The sequence below is a fragment of the Hemicordylus capensis genome, chromosome 5 (assembly GCF_027244095.1).
Source record: "Hemicordylus capensis ecotype Gifberg chromosome 5, rHemCap1.1.pri, whole genome shotgun sequence".
In the NCBI taxonomy this organism is placed as follows: domain Eukaryota; kingdom Metazoa; phylum Chordata; class Lepidosauria; order Squamata; family Cordylidae; genus Hemicordylus; species Hemicordylus capensis.
In genome coordinates, this window is record NC_069661.1 from 217324885 (window position 1) to 217346293 (window position 21409).

The 21409-nt window shown below is 45.0% G+C and overlaps 1 protein-coding gene across 1 annotated transcript; it reads right to left on the reverse strand.

The window, feature by feature from the left end:
• Positions 1-3764: 3764 nt before the first annotated feature.
• Positions 3765-19860, reverse strand: KDELR3 (KDEL endoplasmic reticulum protein retention receptor 3). Its single transcript, XM_053258214.1, has 5 exons — positions 18836-19860; positions 7850-7950; positions 5930-6088; positions 5225-5477; positions 3765-4005 (listed from the first exon to the last, which is right to left on the reverse strand). Exons 1-5 carry the CDS (start codon positions 18924-18926, stop codon positions 3965-3967), a joined length of 645 nt encoding a protein of 214 aa, XP_053114189.1. The 5' UTR covers positions 18927-19860; the 3' UTR covers positions 3765-3964.
• Positions 19861-21409: the final 1549 nt, after the last annotated feature.

The window sequence follows — 21409 nt, forward strand, 5'->3', positions numbered from 1 at the left end:
AACCTCTGGTAGGCTGAATTCTGTTAGCTGTGCATGCCTGCTTAAGACTGTAGCTTATAAACACTTAGAGTATTTTTTTTTTAGCTGACTTGGCTGTCACAGTTCAGACTCACTGCATTTTTTTTCACTAGTTAAGCTTTACTCACTTGTTTACTGAACTTTGATTGGTCTGAACCAGAACAAAATAAGACCAACTTTGGGCACTACTTAAAGCAGGGGTGTCAAACTCAATTGGCAGGTGGATCAGATTTGATTCCAAAGCACCTGGGGGTGGGTGGGGGCACACAAAGCCTTACACAGCTTCCAACTGCCTTCTGTCTTCCTTCCCTCTCTCACTTTCTTCCTTTGCCCTGCCACTTAAATTAGCTGAATGCGCTACTTTTATACCAGAAACTGCTCAGGGAAAATTTAAATTTTTGGTAATTTTTTTAAAAAAAGAAATTCTGAATATCACATACACAATCCTGCCACTGAAATTAGCTGAATGCACTACTTTTTACACCAGAATATGTCCTGGGGAAATTAATATTTTTTGAAGCAATTCTGAACATAACTCTCATTTTTAATTTGTTTTCAACAGATTTTTATTTGCAGATCAATAATTTTTCCTCAGACGATGGTTGTATGCCTTGACCTCTTGCTCCTAGGCAGGGCCAGTCACAGAGCTTTGCTTGCCACCAGGAGGGAGGCGCAATCTCCTCAGCTGTCTTTCACCCTGTCTCGCTCCAGCAGGTGCTGAAAAAATTGCTCCGTTTCTTGCGAGGAGAGTATTTTTTCAAGTTGGTTGTCTTTGTTATTTAGACCCTTCTCCCTTCCCACTTTTCCTGCGTGCCTCAGTGCTAGTCAGGGTATCCAGGGAGACAGCACCACAAGGTTTGCGACTCCTGTGGCCTCCACGGCGGTTTTTGGCATTCCAGCCTAGTCATGGCTGCTGATGTCTCTCACAGTGAGAGAGAGGTCTCTCCCTCTCTCTCAGAGGCCTCGATGGCACACTCTGTGTGCTGGACCAAGTGGGTGCCGGCAACTCAGCCCGCACCCAAGGCTTGATCCCCCAGGATCACCAAGAAGAAGGTGGCTAAAAGAAAGGTGGATGGGACCGCTGCAGCATGTAAGGCTCTGCTACAGGAGGGGTTGCTGTCCGAGGGGGGTCCTAGCACTTCGGTTCCAGCTGGCCACAATGGGGGAGGGGTTTGAGGACAGGAGGGCTCAGGCTTCAACTGAGTCTTCTTGTGCCCTGCTCAACAAGCAATCATATCCTGCGGCCCCTCAGCAGGCAGCCGCAGTGGAGAATAGGGAGGAGGATATTCCCCTGAGCGCAGCCCTGATATGGCATGCCATAGTGGATGCAAGAACACACCATAGCGGAGGCAACTCAAAGGCAAGAACGTAAATCCTTTCTGTCCACCTCCATGGGCTTTAAGCCAGGCTTTCATTCATGCCCCAATTTGACAAGACAGGTTCACCTGGTCCAAAACGCATTCGTCCTTTTGAGACAATGCACTTCACAGGCCCCAGCATGCCGGTCAACACGCCAAGTCTGGTTTCAAGCGCAACGCTGCCCAAGGACTGCCCTTGGGGCAGGTTACTGTTGCCCTCCCTGGGGGTGGGCAGGTTGCAGGCATTTGCAGAGGTTTGGTAGGGGGCATGTTTGGATGTCTAGATCCATCAGGCCATGTCCCAAGGATACTGCCTGGAGTTTTCCACCCAACCACCAGACCATTTCCTGCTATCTCCTCAGTCATACAAGGCGTCCAAGCATGTCCTGATGTTGGAGGCCATTTAACACCTGTCCAGGATACAGGCAATTTAAACAGTCCCACCAGAGAGGGGATGGGGGGGGTATTTCATCTTATTCCTGCTGCCAAACAAGAATGGGGACTGGAGGGCCATTCTGGACCTCAGATTTGTCAATCAGTTCCTGAGGAGGAGGGACTTCCATATGGAGATCCTCTGTTCAATTCTGATGGCCATCCAACTGGGGGATTACCTAACATCTGTAGACCTCAAGGAGGCTTACCTCCATAAGAACAGCCCTGCTGGATCAGGCCCAAGGCCCATCTAGTCCAGCATCCTGTTTCGCACAGTGGCCCACCAGATGCCGCTGGAAGCCACAGGCAGGAGTTGAGGGCATGCCCTCTCTCCTTCTGTTACACCCCTGCAACTGGTACTCTGAGGCATCCTGCCTTTGGGGCTGGAGGTGGCCTATAGCCCTCAGGCTGGTAGCCGTTGATAGACCTCTCCTCCATGAAGTCATCCAAACCCTCATTTCCAATTTTATTTATTTATTTTATTTTATTTTGTTTATCAATCGCCCTTCCAAAAATGGCTCAGGGTGGTTTACACAGAGTAATAATAAATAAATAAGATGGATCCCTGTTCCCCAAAGGGCTCACAATCTAAAAAGAAACATAAGATAGACACCAGCAACAGTCACTGGAGGTACTGTGCTGAGGGTGGATAGGGCCAGTTACTCTCCCCCTGCTAAATAAAGAGAATCAGCACATTAAAAGGTGCCTCTTTGCCAAGTTAACATTGGGCCCTTCCCTTTGGTCTTTTAACTGCGCCAAGAGTGTTCACCAAGATCATGGTGGTACTTGTGGCGCACTTGAGGACCAAAGGCGTCCATGTTCTTAGTTAGACAATCTTTTGATCAGGTCCCCTTTGATTCTGAGAAGCCGGGGAGATGTCAAAACAACCCTCTTGGTGCTGGAAGCCCACGGCTTCATTGTGAATTATCCAAAGAGTATCCTCAGACCACAGATTACAATTTTGCACTTGGGGCCCCTCATCGATACAGCGAAAGGGGTGGCTTCCCTCCCTTTGGAATGCAGGGACAAATTGACCTCCAGGCGTCAGGCTTTAGTTCTGCACCCCAAGTCCAATATTCTATCCTTGAGCCCATTGCAGGTGCTCATGGTATTGACCATAGGTATTGTTCCTTGGAGTCAGTTCCATTCTTGCTCCCTTCCAGGGGCGGAGCCACTATTGGGTGAAAGGGTTCAAAGAACCCAGGCCGCCAATGGGGAAAGGCTGCCAAGAGAGCACTGCACTGAGGAGCCCAGAGTGAACTCCCCCCTCCCACGCCCGGGTGGCTGAGAGCCCGGGCGAACTCTGCTAATTATTTCAGGCAGCTCCGACTGCCCCATAGAACGTTTTGTTCTTGGTTGCGATCACTTTCGCCAGGTGGGTTTCCGATCTCGGAGCTCTGTCCATAGGGAAGGAGCTGTGTTTGATTTCCCCAGAGTATGTTTTGCTTCGTACTGATCCCACTTACCTCCCAAAGGCAAACTCTGTTTTTCACAGAACACAGGAACTGATGCTGCCATCCACTCTTACCCCTGGACTTTCACCCTCTTTAGTCTGTCCTGGGTGGTGTGATGCTTAATTTGCGTGGGGGAGGGGGGCTTCCAAAAGCCTTAAGGTTCAGGCTCCCAAGTTACCTCGGTGCACTTCTGCTGCTCCCCATTGACTGACTTGACAAAGACTTGGCATGTGTCCGTTGCTGTGGGGGAGTGTGCGAAGCCCGCAAGTTGGAAGGCAAATAGGATAACATGCTGCCTCTTAGGCAGTGAGGGGGAAGAAAAGTAGTGGGGGCTTGTCCTGGCTTCATGCGAGGTGGTCAGTTGAGCTCTGCAGGCTGATAGTTTCACAACCTAGACTTAAACCAAAAAAAAAGCTGCCTGCTTACTGTTAATCAGGACTGAATGAAATCTCACCCCTGAGATTATTTCATCTGTAGCAATGTTAAAACACTGATAGGAGACTACACCTGGCACTATTTTATTTTGTTACAAGCATTTAATACAAAATAAGATGCATATACTTTGAACATTTAAGAGTTTAGCCAGACTGAAGTTTGCTGCAGAGGAATAGATACGCTGAGCCACGTGATAGAATGGCAGAAAAGAGCATCTTGTGGTCTTGGAGCAGGACCTTCAAGAACTTGATTTGCATGGGCACATCTTCAGATAGGCACTGGGAGACTCAGCCTCTTTCCTTTCAATACTAGAAGTAAAAAAGCAAAATTTCATGTTTGTATTTAGTAGAGGAGGAAAGACAGCAAACGGACGTTTTCTGTTGGTGGAGGAAGGCACCCACAGTGCGTTATCTCTACCCAGTTTAGAAGGCAGGCCTGAGTAAATTAGAAACCTTTTAAGAGCTTCATTGGTGTCAGTGGTAGTTTAAGACTTCATTTTGAATTACAAAACGAAACACAAGGCATCTGTATGTCAGAGAAAAAGAGTTTGTAGGAAACCCATAAATGAAGCAAGATAAAATGCTTCTGTGAATGGTTTTTGTTTCATCTGTACATTTTGGGAAGCCACAGCTAACAGCAAAGAACCCTATATGTGATAACTTTTAAGTCCACACCATGACACATCTTATTAGGTGAACTCTGAAACATGGAAGGCAGCTGTTAGTAATTAAGACGTGAAGTCTTTGAAATGGCCACAATAGGATATTGTGGAGGGATACTGTGCTGGGGATGGATAGGGCCAACCTTGTGCTGGAGTTGTCCTATCCAACCCCAGCATAGCATCCCTCCAGTGGCTGTTGCTGGTGTCTTTTTCTTTTTTCTTTTAAGATTGTGAGCCCTTTGGGGACAGGGATCCCTCTTTCTTTATTTCTCTATGTAAACTGTTTTGGGAACTTTTGTTGAAAAATGATATATAAATATTCATAGTAGTAGGATAGTCGTTGGATGGCAACCACAATAAGTTATTGACCAAGTACTATTGAAATCAATTAGCCAAGTTTGTCATGACTGATTTAGCTTGTCTCATTGATTTCAATGATGCTTAGTCATGCCTCACGAGTCTGGCTGTTGCCCATAGTCTGGGGTCCTTTTTACATTAAAGCAGTACTTTAGGTTGAGCTCACCAAACAGTGGCTCCTGTGGTACTGCTGAAATGTGCAAAGAGCACTCCATTGCTTTTTCATACATAGTGTCCTAGAAGTTAAATGTTTTATTACATCCTTATTACATCCACGATGCTGAAGCTCCTACTTTAAAATTTTCACATTCGCAAGGCATCTGTATTGGTATTTGAAGTTACAGGTGGAAAAAGTTGGCTGGGTTCTTGGAAAGTGGATGTGGGACCGTTGAGCAGAGCCAAAGCAGCCATACTAAGAGCACAGCATGCTCTACTTTTTGTTCAGCAACACTAGCTAGCCAGCTTCAGCCACTGACTAGCTGCCATACTTCATCTCCCGAGTTCCTTACCTTTGGTGACATAGAGATAGAAAAAATCACAGTAGAAGATGGTTTGTACTACACCAGAAACCACAGCAATTTGATCGTAGAAGTTCTCTGTGTGGTAGCGCCAGATCCAGTTGGCAAGATAGAGGGCACGGTAGAGGCCCAAGAAGAAAAGGTAGTGTGTAGTAATTGTCTCCGCTTCCCCTGTTTTGCTAATCATGAAAAGCTGTGGAAGGATAGCCACAGATTCCAGGTAAATTGAGAAAGTCCAGAGGATCTGGAGGAGGAGGAGGAGAGTAAATTCAATACAGTTTTCCTTATGCTTAAAGAGGGTAAAAGAGAAACCTAATAAGCAGGGCCTGGTGACTTTTATTGGGAAGTGTATCCTCTATAATAAAGAGCCAGGGTGTGCACCCGTGTCTCTGCACCCGTGTCTTTCTCGGCCGTTCTGGCCTGTTTGTGCGGCCGCGGCATGGAGGGGACAGGGGAGGGCTGAGGCGGCAGCGGCGGAACTTTACATAAACATCAACACTTACAAAGTCAAACTATAAAAGATGTAACGGAGACACAGATCTAACAGACATCTACACAACCCAACTAGCGCCCGTTATTTTAACGGGCTTAAAAATACTAGTGTATAATAAAAGCCCTGTTTCACACAGAGTAAAGAACAAGCTTTGATTCACCTATATCTTCTAACCCCATAATTAATATGCATGGCTTCCTTACCTCTAAAGGAGTGAAATTGTAATTTTCCAAAAATGACAGGCCTGTGACAGGGACCAAAAGGAATTCAAGACGGAAAGAATCATTTTCGCTATCAAAGGTTTTCCGAAATTTCCCATAGATCAGGTACACAGTAATGTAGGCACAAATCAAGAAAACAACCTGCAGAAGAACACAGGGAGACGGTGTGTGAAACATTATTTTGCCATCTCACTTTTTCCTAGTGCAAACATTTCAAGGTTTGTTGGAACACAGGTTTGCTCTCATCTTGTATTTTACCCAAGTACTAATTTTCTGGTATCTAGTGCAATCTATGATTATATGCAAGCTTTGTAGAGAAATCAATGTGTAAAGCCTAATGATTTCCTTTTCTTCTCTCTTCCCATACTCCCTTTAAATTGCCGCAATAGAGAACTATGAAGCCTGCCTAAGGTGGAAGCCGTGCTCTATCAGACCCTTTGGGTTTTGTCACAGCTCCACACCTGTTCTCTGCCTGACACAGACCATGCTTCTAATGCATCAAAAAGCTGGAGAGTGCTTGCATTGCCCAGTGTTTCAATGGTGCACTCAGCATAGTTGCTTTGTTTTCTCACTTCCACACATGGTCAGGGATGGCAATGGCTGAGGGAAAAGATGAGACTTGTGTTGGTGAACGCCTACCATCATGGTAGTATCAGCTGAAAACCTGAAGCAACTATAGCCTGGTTTGAGAAACAACTTTTCAAGACTTTGAGAAACCTGGGTTGAAGGTTCACTGGAAACCAGTGTTGCCTGTAACAAGAAATCCCAGATGGTGTTGACTACAACTCCCAGCATCCCTAGCCACAGGCTACTGCAGCTGGGGATACTGGGAGTTGGCAACGTGGGGTTCTCTGTTACAGGGAACACTGCTGGAGACGCCTCTTCTTTCTCTTCTCTTTTGCGATGTACTGTTTGTCAATGGTGATGTGGTCCTCCTCTCTATGTATGAGGCCAGGGGCAATTGTCAATATTCTTCTCTTCCCTTCCCCACCCTACCTGAAAACAGGTCTGGGTTTGATGGTCTTTTTCATATCTGGATCAGACATATAGGCTGACACTTGTGATGTGAATTGTTTGAGGGAATGGTGTGGTGGAATCAACTTGGTCAATCTTATGAGTTTGGTAGATGTTTCCCTTTGAATGCAAGTACCCGCACATGAAAAAGGCAGCTTGATAATGAATAGTTCCTCACCAGCTGGCATGCTAGATACAACTATCCATGCTCATTCCATCACTCATGGCCACCTATCAAATAGGCGGCGGGGGTGGGGGGGATGGCGGCACCCAGCTCTTCCCCAATGGCCTACTGGATTACTCTGGCTTCTGACAGTCCCCCACCCTGTTGGCCTTCATAAGTGGCAGAAAGATAGTGAAAGTGATGGGGCAGAAGAGTGAGACCCAGAGGAGAAGTCGAGGTCATTTCTTTTCTGCATCCTACTATACTCCTGGTGGTAACTGGGTAAAGAGGCACCTTTTAGACTGGTGATTCTCTCTATACTACGTAGGGGGAGAGCAAATGACCCTATTCAACCCCAGCACAGCATCCTTATGTTTCTTTTTAGACTATGAGCCCCTTGAAGGCAGGAAACTATTGTCTTTTTCTATGTAAACTGTTTTGAGAAGCTGTTTGTTGACAAGTGGTATCTAAATAATTATAATAATGTCACCATTGCCTCTTGCAAAGAAGAAGAAGCAGTAGATAGACTTACCAGTAGATTGCAAGGAAGACATTGGCACTCCACCCCATAATCTCCACTCAAAATGACCCACCTCTTATCGTTGGGGCCTTACAGTTTGCTTTTTGTTGATTAACTGCTGATTAACTGAATAGAGAGAGCAAATTGATCTCCGCTGATTAACTAAATGGAGAGAGCAAAACTGAACATGGTCCCTTGTCCTTACCTTCATGACAGTGTTATACACAGAGATGAAATGTGTGAATAGATCAAGGTACCGGCTTGTGAAAACAAGTGCAAAAAGGATCTGGCTCTTTCCAGAGATTCCTGCAAGCGATAAGACAAAATAAGTTATCAGAAGGGGAACATCAGAAGCAGCTGGGACTTTTGACATTGTCCTAAAGATGCAGATTTCTTAGTGGGGGTGGGAACAGCAGCAACAGATGCCTACAGCCAACTAGGGCTCCCCACAGATGGACTCAATTCTTCTAGTAGTGCAACAGGCAGCCTGTAAAGAAATATCCTCCTGCCAAGCAAAGGATCAGTGACAGACAAGGAAGGAAAGAGGGCTTTTCCAGTCTTGGCCTCCAGCCAGCTCCATAGGTTACTGAGCAAGAGGCAAGCAAGTAGAACTTGTGGGCTTTCCAGGATGAAAATGCGGGTCCCACTGTGGGAACAGTGCTTCTTTACTCAGGGCCAAAGTACATGTTACAATCCAGCTGCCATTAATAGATGGGCTTAAGCAGCTCCCTCTCCCTCTCTTTGTCAAATGGTAGCGGGTGCGGGTAGAGCAGGACTGTGCTACACAGACAGAAGGGTTTGCACCAGGGGGGCACAACTTGGGCCTTCCAGTTACTGTAGGACTACAATTTTGGCCAGGCAGGGGCATGGCAAGGTTGGAGTGGGCCCTGGGACAAACAGTGAAGACGGGTCCTTGCTCCCCTGCCTTATTCTTCAGAGAGGTGGGAAGGCAAGAGCAAAGAGCAAGCTGTGACCCAGATGGCAGCGCTCCCTCCTTTTAGGGGCCCAGAGACATTTGTCATCATCGTCGCCCCCCCCCCGCCTTTGTTCAGTTGTAGCTATACCCTGATATAGACATCATCCCTGACTATTGGCCGCTGTGGCTGGGGAGGATAGGAATTGTAGTCCAACAGCAAGGGGAGGGCTGAAGTTATGCACCCTGCCGAAGTTATACACTTTCCTCCTGCACTATTTTCCTACTTAAAATGCGTGTGTGTACACACATACACCCTGCCAGGAGTAAATTGCTGCTTGGGGGCAAATAGTCCCTCCAAGATAGGACAGATTTTCGGGGGAACACAGCTCGGGGAAGGTGTTCCATGTCGCACAGTCCTAATTGGCCTAATTGTGGCCACATAAACTGAAGTGTGTGTGTGTGTGTGTTTAAAAAGAAGATGCAAGAAGCTACTAATTTAAGAGGCAATATCCATGAAAAACCCTGATAACACTTTGCTAGCCCACTCTGAATAGGCTGGTGGTGCAAAAATATTGACAAAAATCAGGTCTGAGAAAATATGGGTATACAACATGGAAAATGTTGGAATGCAATGGGTTGTCAACCATGTGAATTTTTAATGTTCACTTAGATCATGGCAGCAGTTGAAATATTCTGTTTACATGCTTCGAAAGAAGGAAGTATGATCTTTCTTCAAGTTTGCAAATGTCATTATTTCTGCATGTAAGCCTTGGTGAGAAATGGCTCTGAATCAGCGCTACTGCAGCAGCTACAAGAAAGAAAGGGAGAGAGAAAGGCTATTGACTGTTGAAGCTACATTTTTACTTGTTTTGGGAGAATAAGATCTGAATTGGAATTGCTTAAGAGCCATTTTTTGTCCAACCAAAGCATTCAAGGAGAATTTATTTATTTATTTATTTAATATATTTGCTTGCTAGCTTATCTAGGCTGCTTTTCTCTCAAATATCTTCAAAGCAGCATATAAGATAAAATTTAAAAATCACAATAAAATAATCAAGAAATACAAAGAAAATCAATATACATATTAAAATAAAATCTGATGAGCTGCAGAAACTGCACTTCCAGTGATGGGAAGTCAAGGAATAGGGTCTCTGCAATTAATCTTAACAGGTAGACAAGGTCATAGGATGGAAGATAAGATATTCTTTAAATACCCAGGTCTCAAACCAGGGGTAAATCCGTTCCTTTGGCTAGCAGCCACTTTCATTTGTGGAACCATGATGTTAAGGAGCCTTGTGGTATCCTGAAGAATAACTATTTACCATGCACCTGGAACCCACAATAAATCTGTTAGTTGTTTTTGCTGTAACAGACAAACATGGCTACTTCTCTCTTGGGATTTTGTTTGTGGCGTTTTCCCCACTGCAATGCCCCAAACATAACTCAAATAAAGGAAATCAGCTGAGTTGGGAACAGGAGAGTGTGGGGGACAGGACTGCTATCACTGCTAATTGATTCCTCAGCCCCCAATGGCGCTGCTACATCTTGAACCACTTTGCTCTTTAAGTGCCACTGCATATGCCTGCCTCTATGCAGCACACATGTACTGTGTGACATTAACTCGGAGTGCTTACAATACAAACCGTACTGTGTCAGTATTAGTTCGGCTGTTTTCTCTTTCCTCCACTACAGAGATCCCTCAGTGCTCTGAGGGAGGGAGCCCCAAACTCTGAAACTTGGAGGGGAAACAGAGACCTGGGAACCAGTCACTCAGCGCACTCTTGAGCAAGAGAACAAGGGGAATTGTTGCAAATTGGCAACTAGTGGAATAGTTCTGAGCATCCACACATCACAACATTTCTTTCTAATGACTTTCTAACCCTAAACAGATGTTATGTAACCATGTGTGTGCGCACACTAACTTGTGAACCGCCTAACCAATTTGAACCCAATTTGCTACAGTTGTAGGGACACATATTGATGTGTCTCAGCACGAAGTCTGTGATGATGTCATCCCCTCAATTCAAAATGGTGGACGAGTGAACATTTGAAATGCAAGTGGGAGCTGATTTGGACCAAATTTGTAACAGTTGTAGCGAGTGAAACATAGGAACACCTCAATGGTGTAGTTTGTGATGTCATCAACCCCAGTTCAAGACGGCGGACACGTAAATGTTTGAGGCACAGGTGGGATAACTTGTGGACTGTCTAACCTTGCGTTTTGGGGGGTGGTATAAAAATGTATTAAATAATTAAATAAATAAATAACTAATTGAACCAAATTTGGTACAGTTATAGTGAGCAGTGGCGTTCTTACCCCTGGACTTTGGGGCCAAAGTCCAGGGCCTCCACACACCCTGGTGCCCCCCAAATCATCTTTAGACTGTCTTGGGTGGTGTGGTCGCTGCTGGCCTGCACTGCGCCAGGTGGCCAAGTGTGATTATGACCCATGCCAGGAGCTTAGAGACAGAGGGGGGAATGAGGAAAGAAAAATGTGTGATAGGAATTACTGTATTTGTCACAGTGTTTGTGTGTGTGTGTGTGTGTGTAGGGGGATGATGCAGTGGGCGCGGCGGGGGGGCCCTCCAGCAGAGGCCTTTATGTCGAGGCTCCAAAATTACCTAAGTGCACCTCTGGTAGTGAATGACACATTGGGACACAATGGCATAGTTTATGATGGTGAATGCATGAACGTTTGCGGTGCAAATGGGCTAACTTGTGAACCCCCTAACTCATTTGAACAAAATTTGGTGCAGTTGTAGTGAGTGACACAAAGGAAAGCTCAACATTGTAGTTTGTGATGATGTTATCCACCCCAATTCAAGATGGTGGACACGTGAACATTTGAGGCACAAGAGGGCTAACTTGTGAACCACCTAACTGATTTGAACTATAGTTGCTACAGCTGTAGGGACACATACTGACACCTCAAAGGCATAGTTTGTGATGATGTCGTCTACCCCAATTCAAGATGATGGACAAGTAAACATTTGAGGTGCAAGTGGGAACCGATTTGGACCAAATTTGGTGCAATTGTTGGGACAAATAGGGATACTTCAATGGTGTAGTCTGTGATGATGTCATTCACCCCCAATTCAAGATGGTGGACATGTGAACATTTGAGACACAAGAGGGCTAACTTGTGATTCACCTAACCAATTTGAACCAAATTTGCTACAGCTTAGTATGTTGCCAGTACTGCTCTATTTTGGGGTAGTGATGCAAAGCACTCCCCTGTTTGATGCCTCAGCAGCACTGAATCATGGGCTTATGATCAGTGAATAGTGAACATTTAATCCTGCCTAAGCTAAAAAGGCAGTATTGCATTCACAAGTGGTCACTTGCATGAGCAGCTGTGGGGCAATGTGCCTCAGCAAGCTGATTGAATAGGACACCCCACCCCACCCCGCTTTCTCTTACAGAGAGGCATCAGCCTGTGAGCAAACTCTATTTCAAAGAAATAAACCAATCAGGGAGGAATTTCTTTGCCTAAAACAACAGCTTGAAACACTCTTTCTAGGAGTAGCAAAGATCTGGTACATTTCCCAACTGGTTACGAATAACAAATTGTCTGGCAAGGACTTAGTGCACAAGTGGCCTATAGAAACTATCTACTTGTAATCATTAACACACCCCAATCTTGAGATATGCAACTGAGCTCAGCTCCCTTCACGAAATGCAGCACATCTGCATAGCTTTACCTTTGCCTTTTGTGGGGCAAAATCCATTCAAAGTGACTCAGTCCAGCTAGCAATGGACGTCTTTGTTTTGAACAAACATCCTTGCCTTACAGGGAAGGAGAAGCCTCGCTTGATTGATTCAATTCAAACCTCAGGGTATGATTTTCAGTATATTTGCCCTGGCCCGACCACATGTTTCCAGAGTCATCACAGCACAGAGAGAGTCTCCTTGGATTACACTATATCCAGCAGTCTTTCAGACACACGAATTGCAGTCCTTTGCTGTTCATTTCTTTCTTGCTTTCATAGGAACATAGGGAGCTGCCATATACTAAGTCGGACCATTGGTCCATCTAGCTCAGTATTGTCTACCCAGACTGGCAGCGGCTTCTCCAAGGTTGCAGGCAGGAATCTCTCTCAGCCCTATCTTGGAGAAGCCAGAGAGGGAACTTGGAACCTTCTGCTCTTCCCAGGGTGGCTCCATCCCCTGAGGGGAAGATCTTACAGTGCTCACACATCAAGTCTCCCATTCATATGCAACCAGGGCAGACCCTGCTTAGCTAAGGGGACAAGTCATGCTTGCTACCACAAGACCAGCCCGCCTTTCTACTGGAGAAGAGGCCAACCAATGTGCAACAAACGCACCAACAACCCAAGGAAGGATAAGGTATAACTAACATCTTGCCCTTCTAAGCCTCCTCACTGCTTTTCTCTCTTTGCCTCCCTCTGTGCTTCACTGGCACGCTTTAATACAAGACTTCAACCAGGCTTTGGTTTAGAACCTTAGCCAAAGCAATTTACTCTCCATTAGGACTTCAGCTAAATTATTTCCAGCAAGATGCTCAGAATATTAGCTAAGTTTTATTGCGTTTGTGTAACCTGATTTTTGCCTTCTGTGCCCCATTTTAACCTTAATAAATCTTTAAACTGTATTTCTGCCTCCTTGTCTTTTCCAATACACCAAGACTTGCTAAAATTAATACTGGAACTGAACTATTTTCCAAACCAAGCTCATTTCTCCTCTATAAGCCAAAAGCATAGCTGGAGTGCCTAGTCAGCACGCCAGAGCAGTTCTGGTAACAAGGGACTCATAGGGAGATCTCAGTGGTGTAGTTTGTGATGATGTCATCCACCCCAATTCAAGATGGCAAATGTGTGAACATTTGAGCTGCAAGTGGGAGCTGATTTGGACCAAATTTAGTCCTGTTGTAGAGATAGTGAAAGGAATGTAGCAGATTAGTTCTTACCAGAACTACTTGTTGAATTATGTGAGCATGGACATAAGAACAGCCCTCCTGGATCAGGCCCAAGGCCCATCTAGTCCAGCATCCTATTTCACACAGTGGCCCACCAGATGCCGCAGGAAGCCACAGACAGGAGTTGAGGGCGTGCCCTCTCTCCTGCTGTTACTCCCCTGCAGCTGGTACCCTAGCTAACTTGGCAAAGAGGCACCTTTTAACGTGGTGATTCTCTTTTATTTAGAAGGGGGAGAGTAACTGGCCCTATCCACCCCCAGTACAGTACCTGTTGCTGGTGTCTATCTTATGTTTATTTTTAGATTGTGAGCCATTTGGGGACAGGAATCCATCTTATTTATTTATTATTTCTCTGTGTAAATTGCCCTGAGCCATTTTTGGAAGGGCGATATAGCAATCAATCAATCAATCAATCAAACAAACAAACAAATTAAATACTCAGAGGCATCCTGCCTCTGAGGCTGGAGGTGACCTATAGCCCTCAGACTAGTAGCCATTGATAGACCTCTCTCCCATGAAGTTATTCAACCCCCCACCCCTTAAATCCATCCAGGTTGTTGGCTGTCACCATATGAGCCTTGCCTCATAAGGAAGGTGCTCTAGGCCCCTGATCATCTTGGTTATCCTCTTCTCTACTTTTCCAGTTCTACAAGGTCCTCCTTTAGATGCGACCAGAACTGTACACAGTACTCCAAGTGTGGCCGCACCATAGTTTTGTATAAGGGCATTATAATATTAGCAGTTTTATTAGCACACTCCAGTATTAGTACTGGGACGTGGGACTTCCCAGTAGCATTTGTAATTGTGTACATGCAATTGTGTACATGCATGTATGCAGTTATATTACTGTGTTATATAGAGCCAGCGTGGTGCAGTGGTTAGAGTGCTGGACTAGGACCGGGGAGACCCGAGTTCAAATCCCCATTCAGCCATGAGACTAGCTGGGTGACTCTGGGCCAGTCACTTCTCTCTTAGCCTAACCTACTTCACAGGGTTGTTGTGAGGAGAAACTCAAGTATGTAGTACACCACTCTGGGCTCCTTGGAGGAAGAGAGGGATATAAATTTAACAACAACATCATCTGATTAGGGTATACAGTATGTCTGCTGTAGAAATGGAACCATTGAAGTGTTTCCTCAGCAAGGAAACTTGCCTGAATCAGAAAAAGGTTGATCGGTATACAGCAGTGATTGCAAAATAGTAGATTGGGACCTATTTGTTAGGAAGTGGAGGTATTTGTGTTGTACTACACAGCTGGAGTCCTTTAAAATGATACTTTTCCTCCTGCCACTGCTCCATCTTCCGCCTCCCCCTGATCATAAGCTTGTGATCTGCACCAGATGTTTTTGCTTCTTACTCACATTTTTTGTCCTACACTTCTTTCCTTTTTCTAATATTGATTCTGCCTATCCTGATTCACTGAAATGGCTCCCACTGATGTTTGCTGCCTGTCAGAGGGTTTCTTCTCAGTCCTTGCTCTTCTTGGCCTGTTTGTTATGTTTGACACTATCAGGGGCAGCCCTTCCATGAGGCAAGGTGAGACGGTTGCCTCAGGCAACAAATTATTGGGGCATCAGCAAGGTGCTCTTTTGCACCCTGCTTTTTAAAAATAAAGTGGTGTGTGTGCATACAAGAAAGAGAGTATTTGGCCCCCTGCCTAAGGTGCACAGAGGCCTTAAGCTGCCACTAAACGCTATCAATATCCAGTCTGCATTCCTCCTTAGGCTCCTGAGATATTGTCCTTTTCTGGAGGTTCTCACCAACTGCTCTCTTTATTGCTCCTTTCATGACTTATCCTCACATTTCCTGCAAGGCTCTTACAATCTTTAGTCCTCTGCTCTTCTCTGCTTACACCTGGCATGATCTCATGTTTTAACCCATGATTTTGTATGCATGACGACTCCCAAATCTATTTGTATAGTTTTGATTTCTCATTCGGTCTCATCCTATTTGCCTGTCCCACCCTGTCCCTCCTGCCTCTCCGTTTAGCTAATTTATTTTGCATTATTTGTATACTGCTTCTCATCCAAATGGAAAAACAGAGCTATAAAACTATAAACCTCTCTGCAGTCTGTTCATACAAACAGAAGAGGCTAGCCTAGTGATCACTATTTTTAAAGCTGGGGCCACTTTGGCAAAAAAACCAACCCAACACCCCTCAATGCAAAAGCCATTTCCCACTCTGTAGATTTCTGCACAATACTGTGCTTTTCTCAGTGCTGGGAGAGCCCTTTAAGAGAGATGGAGCCCTCTCTTAAATGCTCTAGAAGAAAAGCACTGGAAAGGGCTACACTTCCCAGCACCCCATGCACATCTTCCAAGACGGTTCAAGGGTTCAAAAGGGCTCCATTTCCGTTAAAGGAGCCCCCATGGTGCTGGGCAAAGTGCAGCACAGCAAAGTGGGAATGATAGTCTCTGCATTGTTCCAGGGGGTCTGTGCAGAGTATTCAGCTTCAGCTTCTTACCGACCTAGTAAACAATTAGTCAGGAAGCCACACTTAAGGGTTGATGGGGGCTGCCCTTGGGTCTTACAATGAAGAACACGGGGCTAGCCCTACTATTCATTTATTTATAGCACCATCAATGTAGACAGCACTTTACCAAGAATGAAAATACAGGTCCTGGCCTCAAGGGGCTCTCAGTTTAAAATGAACATAGGAACATAGGAAGCTGCCATACACTGAGTCAGACCATTGGTCTATCTAGCTCAATATTGTCTTCACAGACTGGCAGCAGCTTCTCCAAGGTTGCAGGCAGGAATCTCTCTCAGCCCTATCTTGGAGAAGCCAGGGAGGAAACTTGAAACCTTCTGCTCTTCCCAGAACAGCTCCATCCCCTGAGGGGAATATCTTACAGTGCTCACACTTCTAGTCTCCCTTTCATATGCAACCAGGGCAGACCCTGCTTAGCTGAGGGGACGAGTCATGCTTGCTACCACAAAACCAGCTCTCCTCTCTGGACACAAGGGAGACAACAGAAGAAGAGAAGAGAAGTGGTGGCAGGGATCAGGCGTGATGAAAGAGGGAAAGCATGAGCAGCAGCTCCTCACTTAAACTGGGTGGTGTTGGGGGACTGGAAAGACACTTTGCGGGGAGAAAAATACATTTTGGGGAGACAGACGGGGACTCCTCTTTTCGGGGATTAACTCCTCAAATGCACAGGGCAGGGGCTTGGCACCCCTGGCAGGGATAAGCTAGGAATGAATATGTGATTATTTTGTTCACATGTATTTAGGCTCAATTACAAGAACTTAAAATATAATTTGAACTGTTTTGTGACTCTCACCACACCAGAGATCTGCCTAGAATAATTTCTTTTGAGATACTAAAATAAATTCTTTTGAGATACTAAGATAGAAGGTTATGCCTTTTACTGGGTAAATTTTGTGGGTGGATATGAACATAGGCCTCTTTGGGCAGAAGGAATAAAAGTGAGTAATTCTGCCTCACTGTTTAATCACCTATGCATGGTGTGGTCTTGTGATATTTAACAACAACATGTCTACATTGTTTTGCAGCCTCAACAAGGTTGTATAGAGAGGCAAGTCACATATAAATTACTCTATATGCAGGGAGAAAAACGTGATTTTGCATGCTCTCCCTTCCTCCCACTGTCCCAGGATGTACACACATACCTATCAGGAACTGTGATATGCTTGTACCACTTTGACTGCCACATCATAATGCCACTCCTTCCAGATGCAGCCTTGATTCCAGCCACAAAAGCAGAGAGGGAAATGCTGGAGTGGGATCGACTCACTGGCAGGACACTATGTCTCTATAGATTTAGACAAGACTCTATTCCTCTCTATATAAAGGAATTACTTTTCAAAAAGAGGCCACCAAATGAGCAGAAAAAATTCTGCAAAAGAGGATGAGGGAAGGAATAAAACCAGCAAAGCAAAAAGTTAGCACTGGATCTGGGACTCTAACATCTTATAGTTCCTGATCCAATGCTAACGCGTGGGTGGGGAGAGATTTCAGAGGAGAATTAAAGGCCTGTTGTAGAAAAGTGTGTATTAAGAGCCTTGAGTTGTGGCTTTTAACATTTCTCATCAAGTTTTTAAAAAATATAAGTTGTTGTTGGTCCAAAACATGGGAATGTAGCAGCTCTCCCTAATCTGCACTCATGGTGCCTTTCATTTCATGCAAAGTGTCTCCATCTGCCTGCCTGCGGGCCAGTTTCAACTCCTTAGGGAGAGTACAGTGGGGGACTGAAGAGAAGAAAAGTTGCTCCAGATAAACCATGGCTCCTCTAATTTCCGTCAATTATAACAGAGGTTAATAAAGTCCAAGTTTGCTCGGAATCATCCTTCTGAAGGCTTCTGTACTCCAGGTTTAAAAGGGTTTGCTACCTTTGTTTATGTGATGTAAGCTTCTTTTGCATCCTATTTTCATTTGTACGCATTTCTCTTCCATCCCCCGCCCCCAAGAAATCTTTACTCTGCATAAAATGAAGGATTTGCCAAATAACTTTTACTTTGCTTCGGCAGATCAAGTGTGTTCCAGGTAGTGAGTCGACACAGAAGTAATGTGCAGGTCACTACAAATTCCCATTTTGCAGAAAAGAATGGCAACCAAATCAAATTGTGTGGACATTTTAATCGGCAGATTTGGGAGTATATGAACTGTGGTTTATTTAAGAATCAGTGTAGGAGTTAACATCCCTACACATTGCAAGCATAAGAAAGGACCTTTTCTGGGCAACCTCTTTTGCCACATCAAGAAAACGGTGTACATCATCATCTAGGATGGGCAGAGATGCTCTTACCCCTGGACTTCGGGGCCGAAGTCCAGGGCAGGGCCTCCACACCCCCTGGGGGTTCCCAAATCCTCTTTAGTCTGTCCTGGGTGGTGTGGTTTGTGCCCTCAATAACCTACATGTTAAAAAATGATGCTTGACTTGCAGTGGTCGTGTGGGGGCTCCAAAGGCCTCTAGGTCCAGGCTCCAATATTACCTGGGTGCACCCCTGAGAACGAGACTAAAGGAGAAGATAGGAGTTGACTTTCAGTGGGCTCTACAGGAGTGCATACAATGCTCCTTGCTTCAATAGCTGCTTCTCTTGCTTCCTACCTATACTTCATTTGATTTCAGTTATGGCTTATTGTTCTAACAAGCTATTGACAGCTTGTTTAAGACATCCTCAGGCAGTAGTCTGAGATAAATGTGACTCAATCAGGCTAAAGCTACACTCTAAATCTTGAATGTTATAGACCACAATTAATGTTATGATGTGCAGGTTACTTCATAATCTTGCTTGCTCCCGTATTTTCCTTCTGCACTGTTTTCACATCAGCACCTTGTCTGCAGGATGGAGGGGAAGCAGAACAGACACTTACCGGCACAAGACTTTGATCTCCAGATCTTCACCAGCAACATGATCATAGCTAACAGGTGAGAGACATCTCCAAGAATCCGAAATATATTCATGATGGCCCCAAAATGTCCCAGAGGAGTCTGCAGTTAATTTATCTTGAGATGGAAGATGTCTGCAAATAGTTGTCTTTGCTTCTTTTAATAGATGCTTTCTAGTTCTCTTCTTCTCAAAGCTTGAGCCACAATGATTCCCTTCCTCTTTTTCCAGCAGTTGAATGATCCCTTTCCATTAGACTTGTTTTCCTCGTAGATAAGAAATAGCCTTTTATTCTCTTTGCAAAATTGCCATTAATTTGCCTTTCCTAACTGGAAATCTTCAGCAATATTTGGCAATAAGCTTGCCCCTTTGCATTTAAATCTCTTGTTGACTAAAGCTAGTATCTGCTTGGGCCAAATAAACTTCTATTCTTCTTGTACACTTCTGTGAGAAGCCTCTGCTTTTCTTCCTCTGCTAAGCAGACCTGCTCACCCGGAGAGCAGTGGAAGAACATCTCCGTCTAAACTTTTCGAAGAGTCCCAGTGCAGGCCCTGGGTGACGTGGCGTGGATGCTGTCTGTATGCAGAGGGTGGAGAAGGAGGCGGGAATAACTAGGCTGAGTTAAACTTTCTCCAGCATCCCTCTCCAGCTTCTCAAGTTACAGCCTAGAATGTCGTTAAAAGGGAAAACAGCAGCAAGGAGCAGACATCCCTTTGCAAGTTCAAGGGGGAAAGTCACATAATTGCTCCAGATTTCAGCTATAGGAAGGGCAGGAGGGCCCATTAAACAATATATTCCTTTCTCAGGGGCCCAATGCAGGGTGGTCTCTTGGTACCTCCAGTGTCCTTTGTATTCTTTGCAGATCAGTTTAAGGGTTGCTCTTTTTTCACCTACTTCACTTTTCTTCATGTCGTCCTAGCTTTTGGTGTTAGAAAACATTTCTGTCTATTGACAGGGCATTTGCCCCAGACTCTGTTGCATGTAGGAAGAAAGTTTGTTCTTGGAGATCCCAAGCCTGTAGCCAGCAGGGACACACACACAAAAAAAGAGAGGAAAAAGTTGGGACCAGGTTTTACCACCCTAGTTTTGCTTGCTCTCGATTACATTACGATATAGTAGTTCAACATTATTTGTTCGTAAGCACTGAGGCAGAGAGGGGAAAGAAAAATGTAGCATGGGGGGTGGGCAGCCTAGACCTCTCACTACAGATCTGGAACATCTTTACTAACTATAGTGAAGAATTGCAGAAGAGCTCAGTTTCCTTTTTACATGGCATGACAATTTGCCCATAGTTGACACTAGCAGCCTGAACATAACAGAAGAACGTAAGAACAGCCCTGCTGGATGAGGCCCAAGCCCATCTAGTCCAGCATCCTGTTTCACACAGTGGCCCACCAGATGCCGCTGGAAGCCACAGGCAGGAGTTGAGGGCATGCCCTCTCTCCTGCTATCACTCCCCTGCAACTGGTACTCAGAGGCATCTTGCCTTTGAGGCTGGAGGTGGCCTACAGCCCTCCAACTAGTAGCCGTTGATAGATCTCTTCTCCATGAAGTTATCTAAGCCCCTCTTAAAGCCATCCAGGTTGTTGGCTGTCTTCACATCTTGTGGCAGAGAATTCCACAAGTTGATTATAGGTTGTGTGAAAAAGTACTTCTGTTTTTGGTCCTATCAATCAATTTCCTGGCAATCAATTTCATGGGATGACCCCTGGTTCTAGTGTTATGTGAGAGGGATAAGAATTTATCTCTATCCTCTTTCTCCACACCATGCATGACTTTATAGAACTCTATCATGTCTCCTCACAGTCGTCTTTTTTCTAAACTAAAAAGCCCCAGGTGTTGTAGCCGTGCCTCATAAGAAAGGTGCTCTAGGCCCCTGATCATCTTGGTTGCCCTCTTCTGCCACTTTGTCTCCCACTCAAAGTGGTAAATGCGGTTCAATGTTGGCAAGTGTAAAGTGATGCACATTGGGACAAAAAATCCCAACTTCAAGTATATGCTGATGAGATCTGAGCTGTCGGTGATGAACCAGGAGAGGGATCTTGGGGTGGGGCAGGTGTTAGGGCCCTTTTAGTTAGGGGTTTGGACCTGGTTTTGTGAGAGTTGCTTGCTGCACTCAGTGTTTTGGAAAAACTGACAGTGGAATTGTGCTCTACCCTATGCCACATCCCCTGCTTCTCCTCTCAGCTGTATTGATTTTCCTGCACAAACTATTGTAAGACATGGTCTCCCCATTAGGGAAAAGTGTGTTCTTGCTTGCTCCCCACATTACATTGAAAGCTAAAAATATCCTGTCATCACTTGTTTGGAAGGTCTGTACCAGTACTTATTGCCAAGCATTTACCCCATAGAACAACGTGTAGAAACTTCTAGAATAGATCTAGCCAAAAACTAGGGATGTGCGTTTCATTTTGGATACAAAACGTTTTGTGCACAAAACAGGCCATTTCGGCTGTTTTGTAGCCAAAACAAAACACCCAATCCTCAAAACAGAAAATTTTGTAGCCAAAACAAAACATCCTTGTTTCGGATACAAAATGTTTTGTTGTTTCGGCTGTTT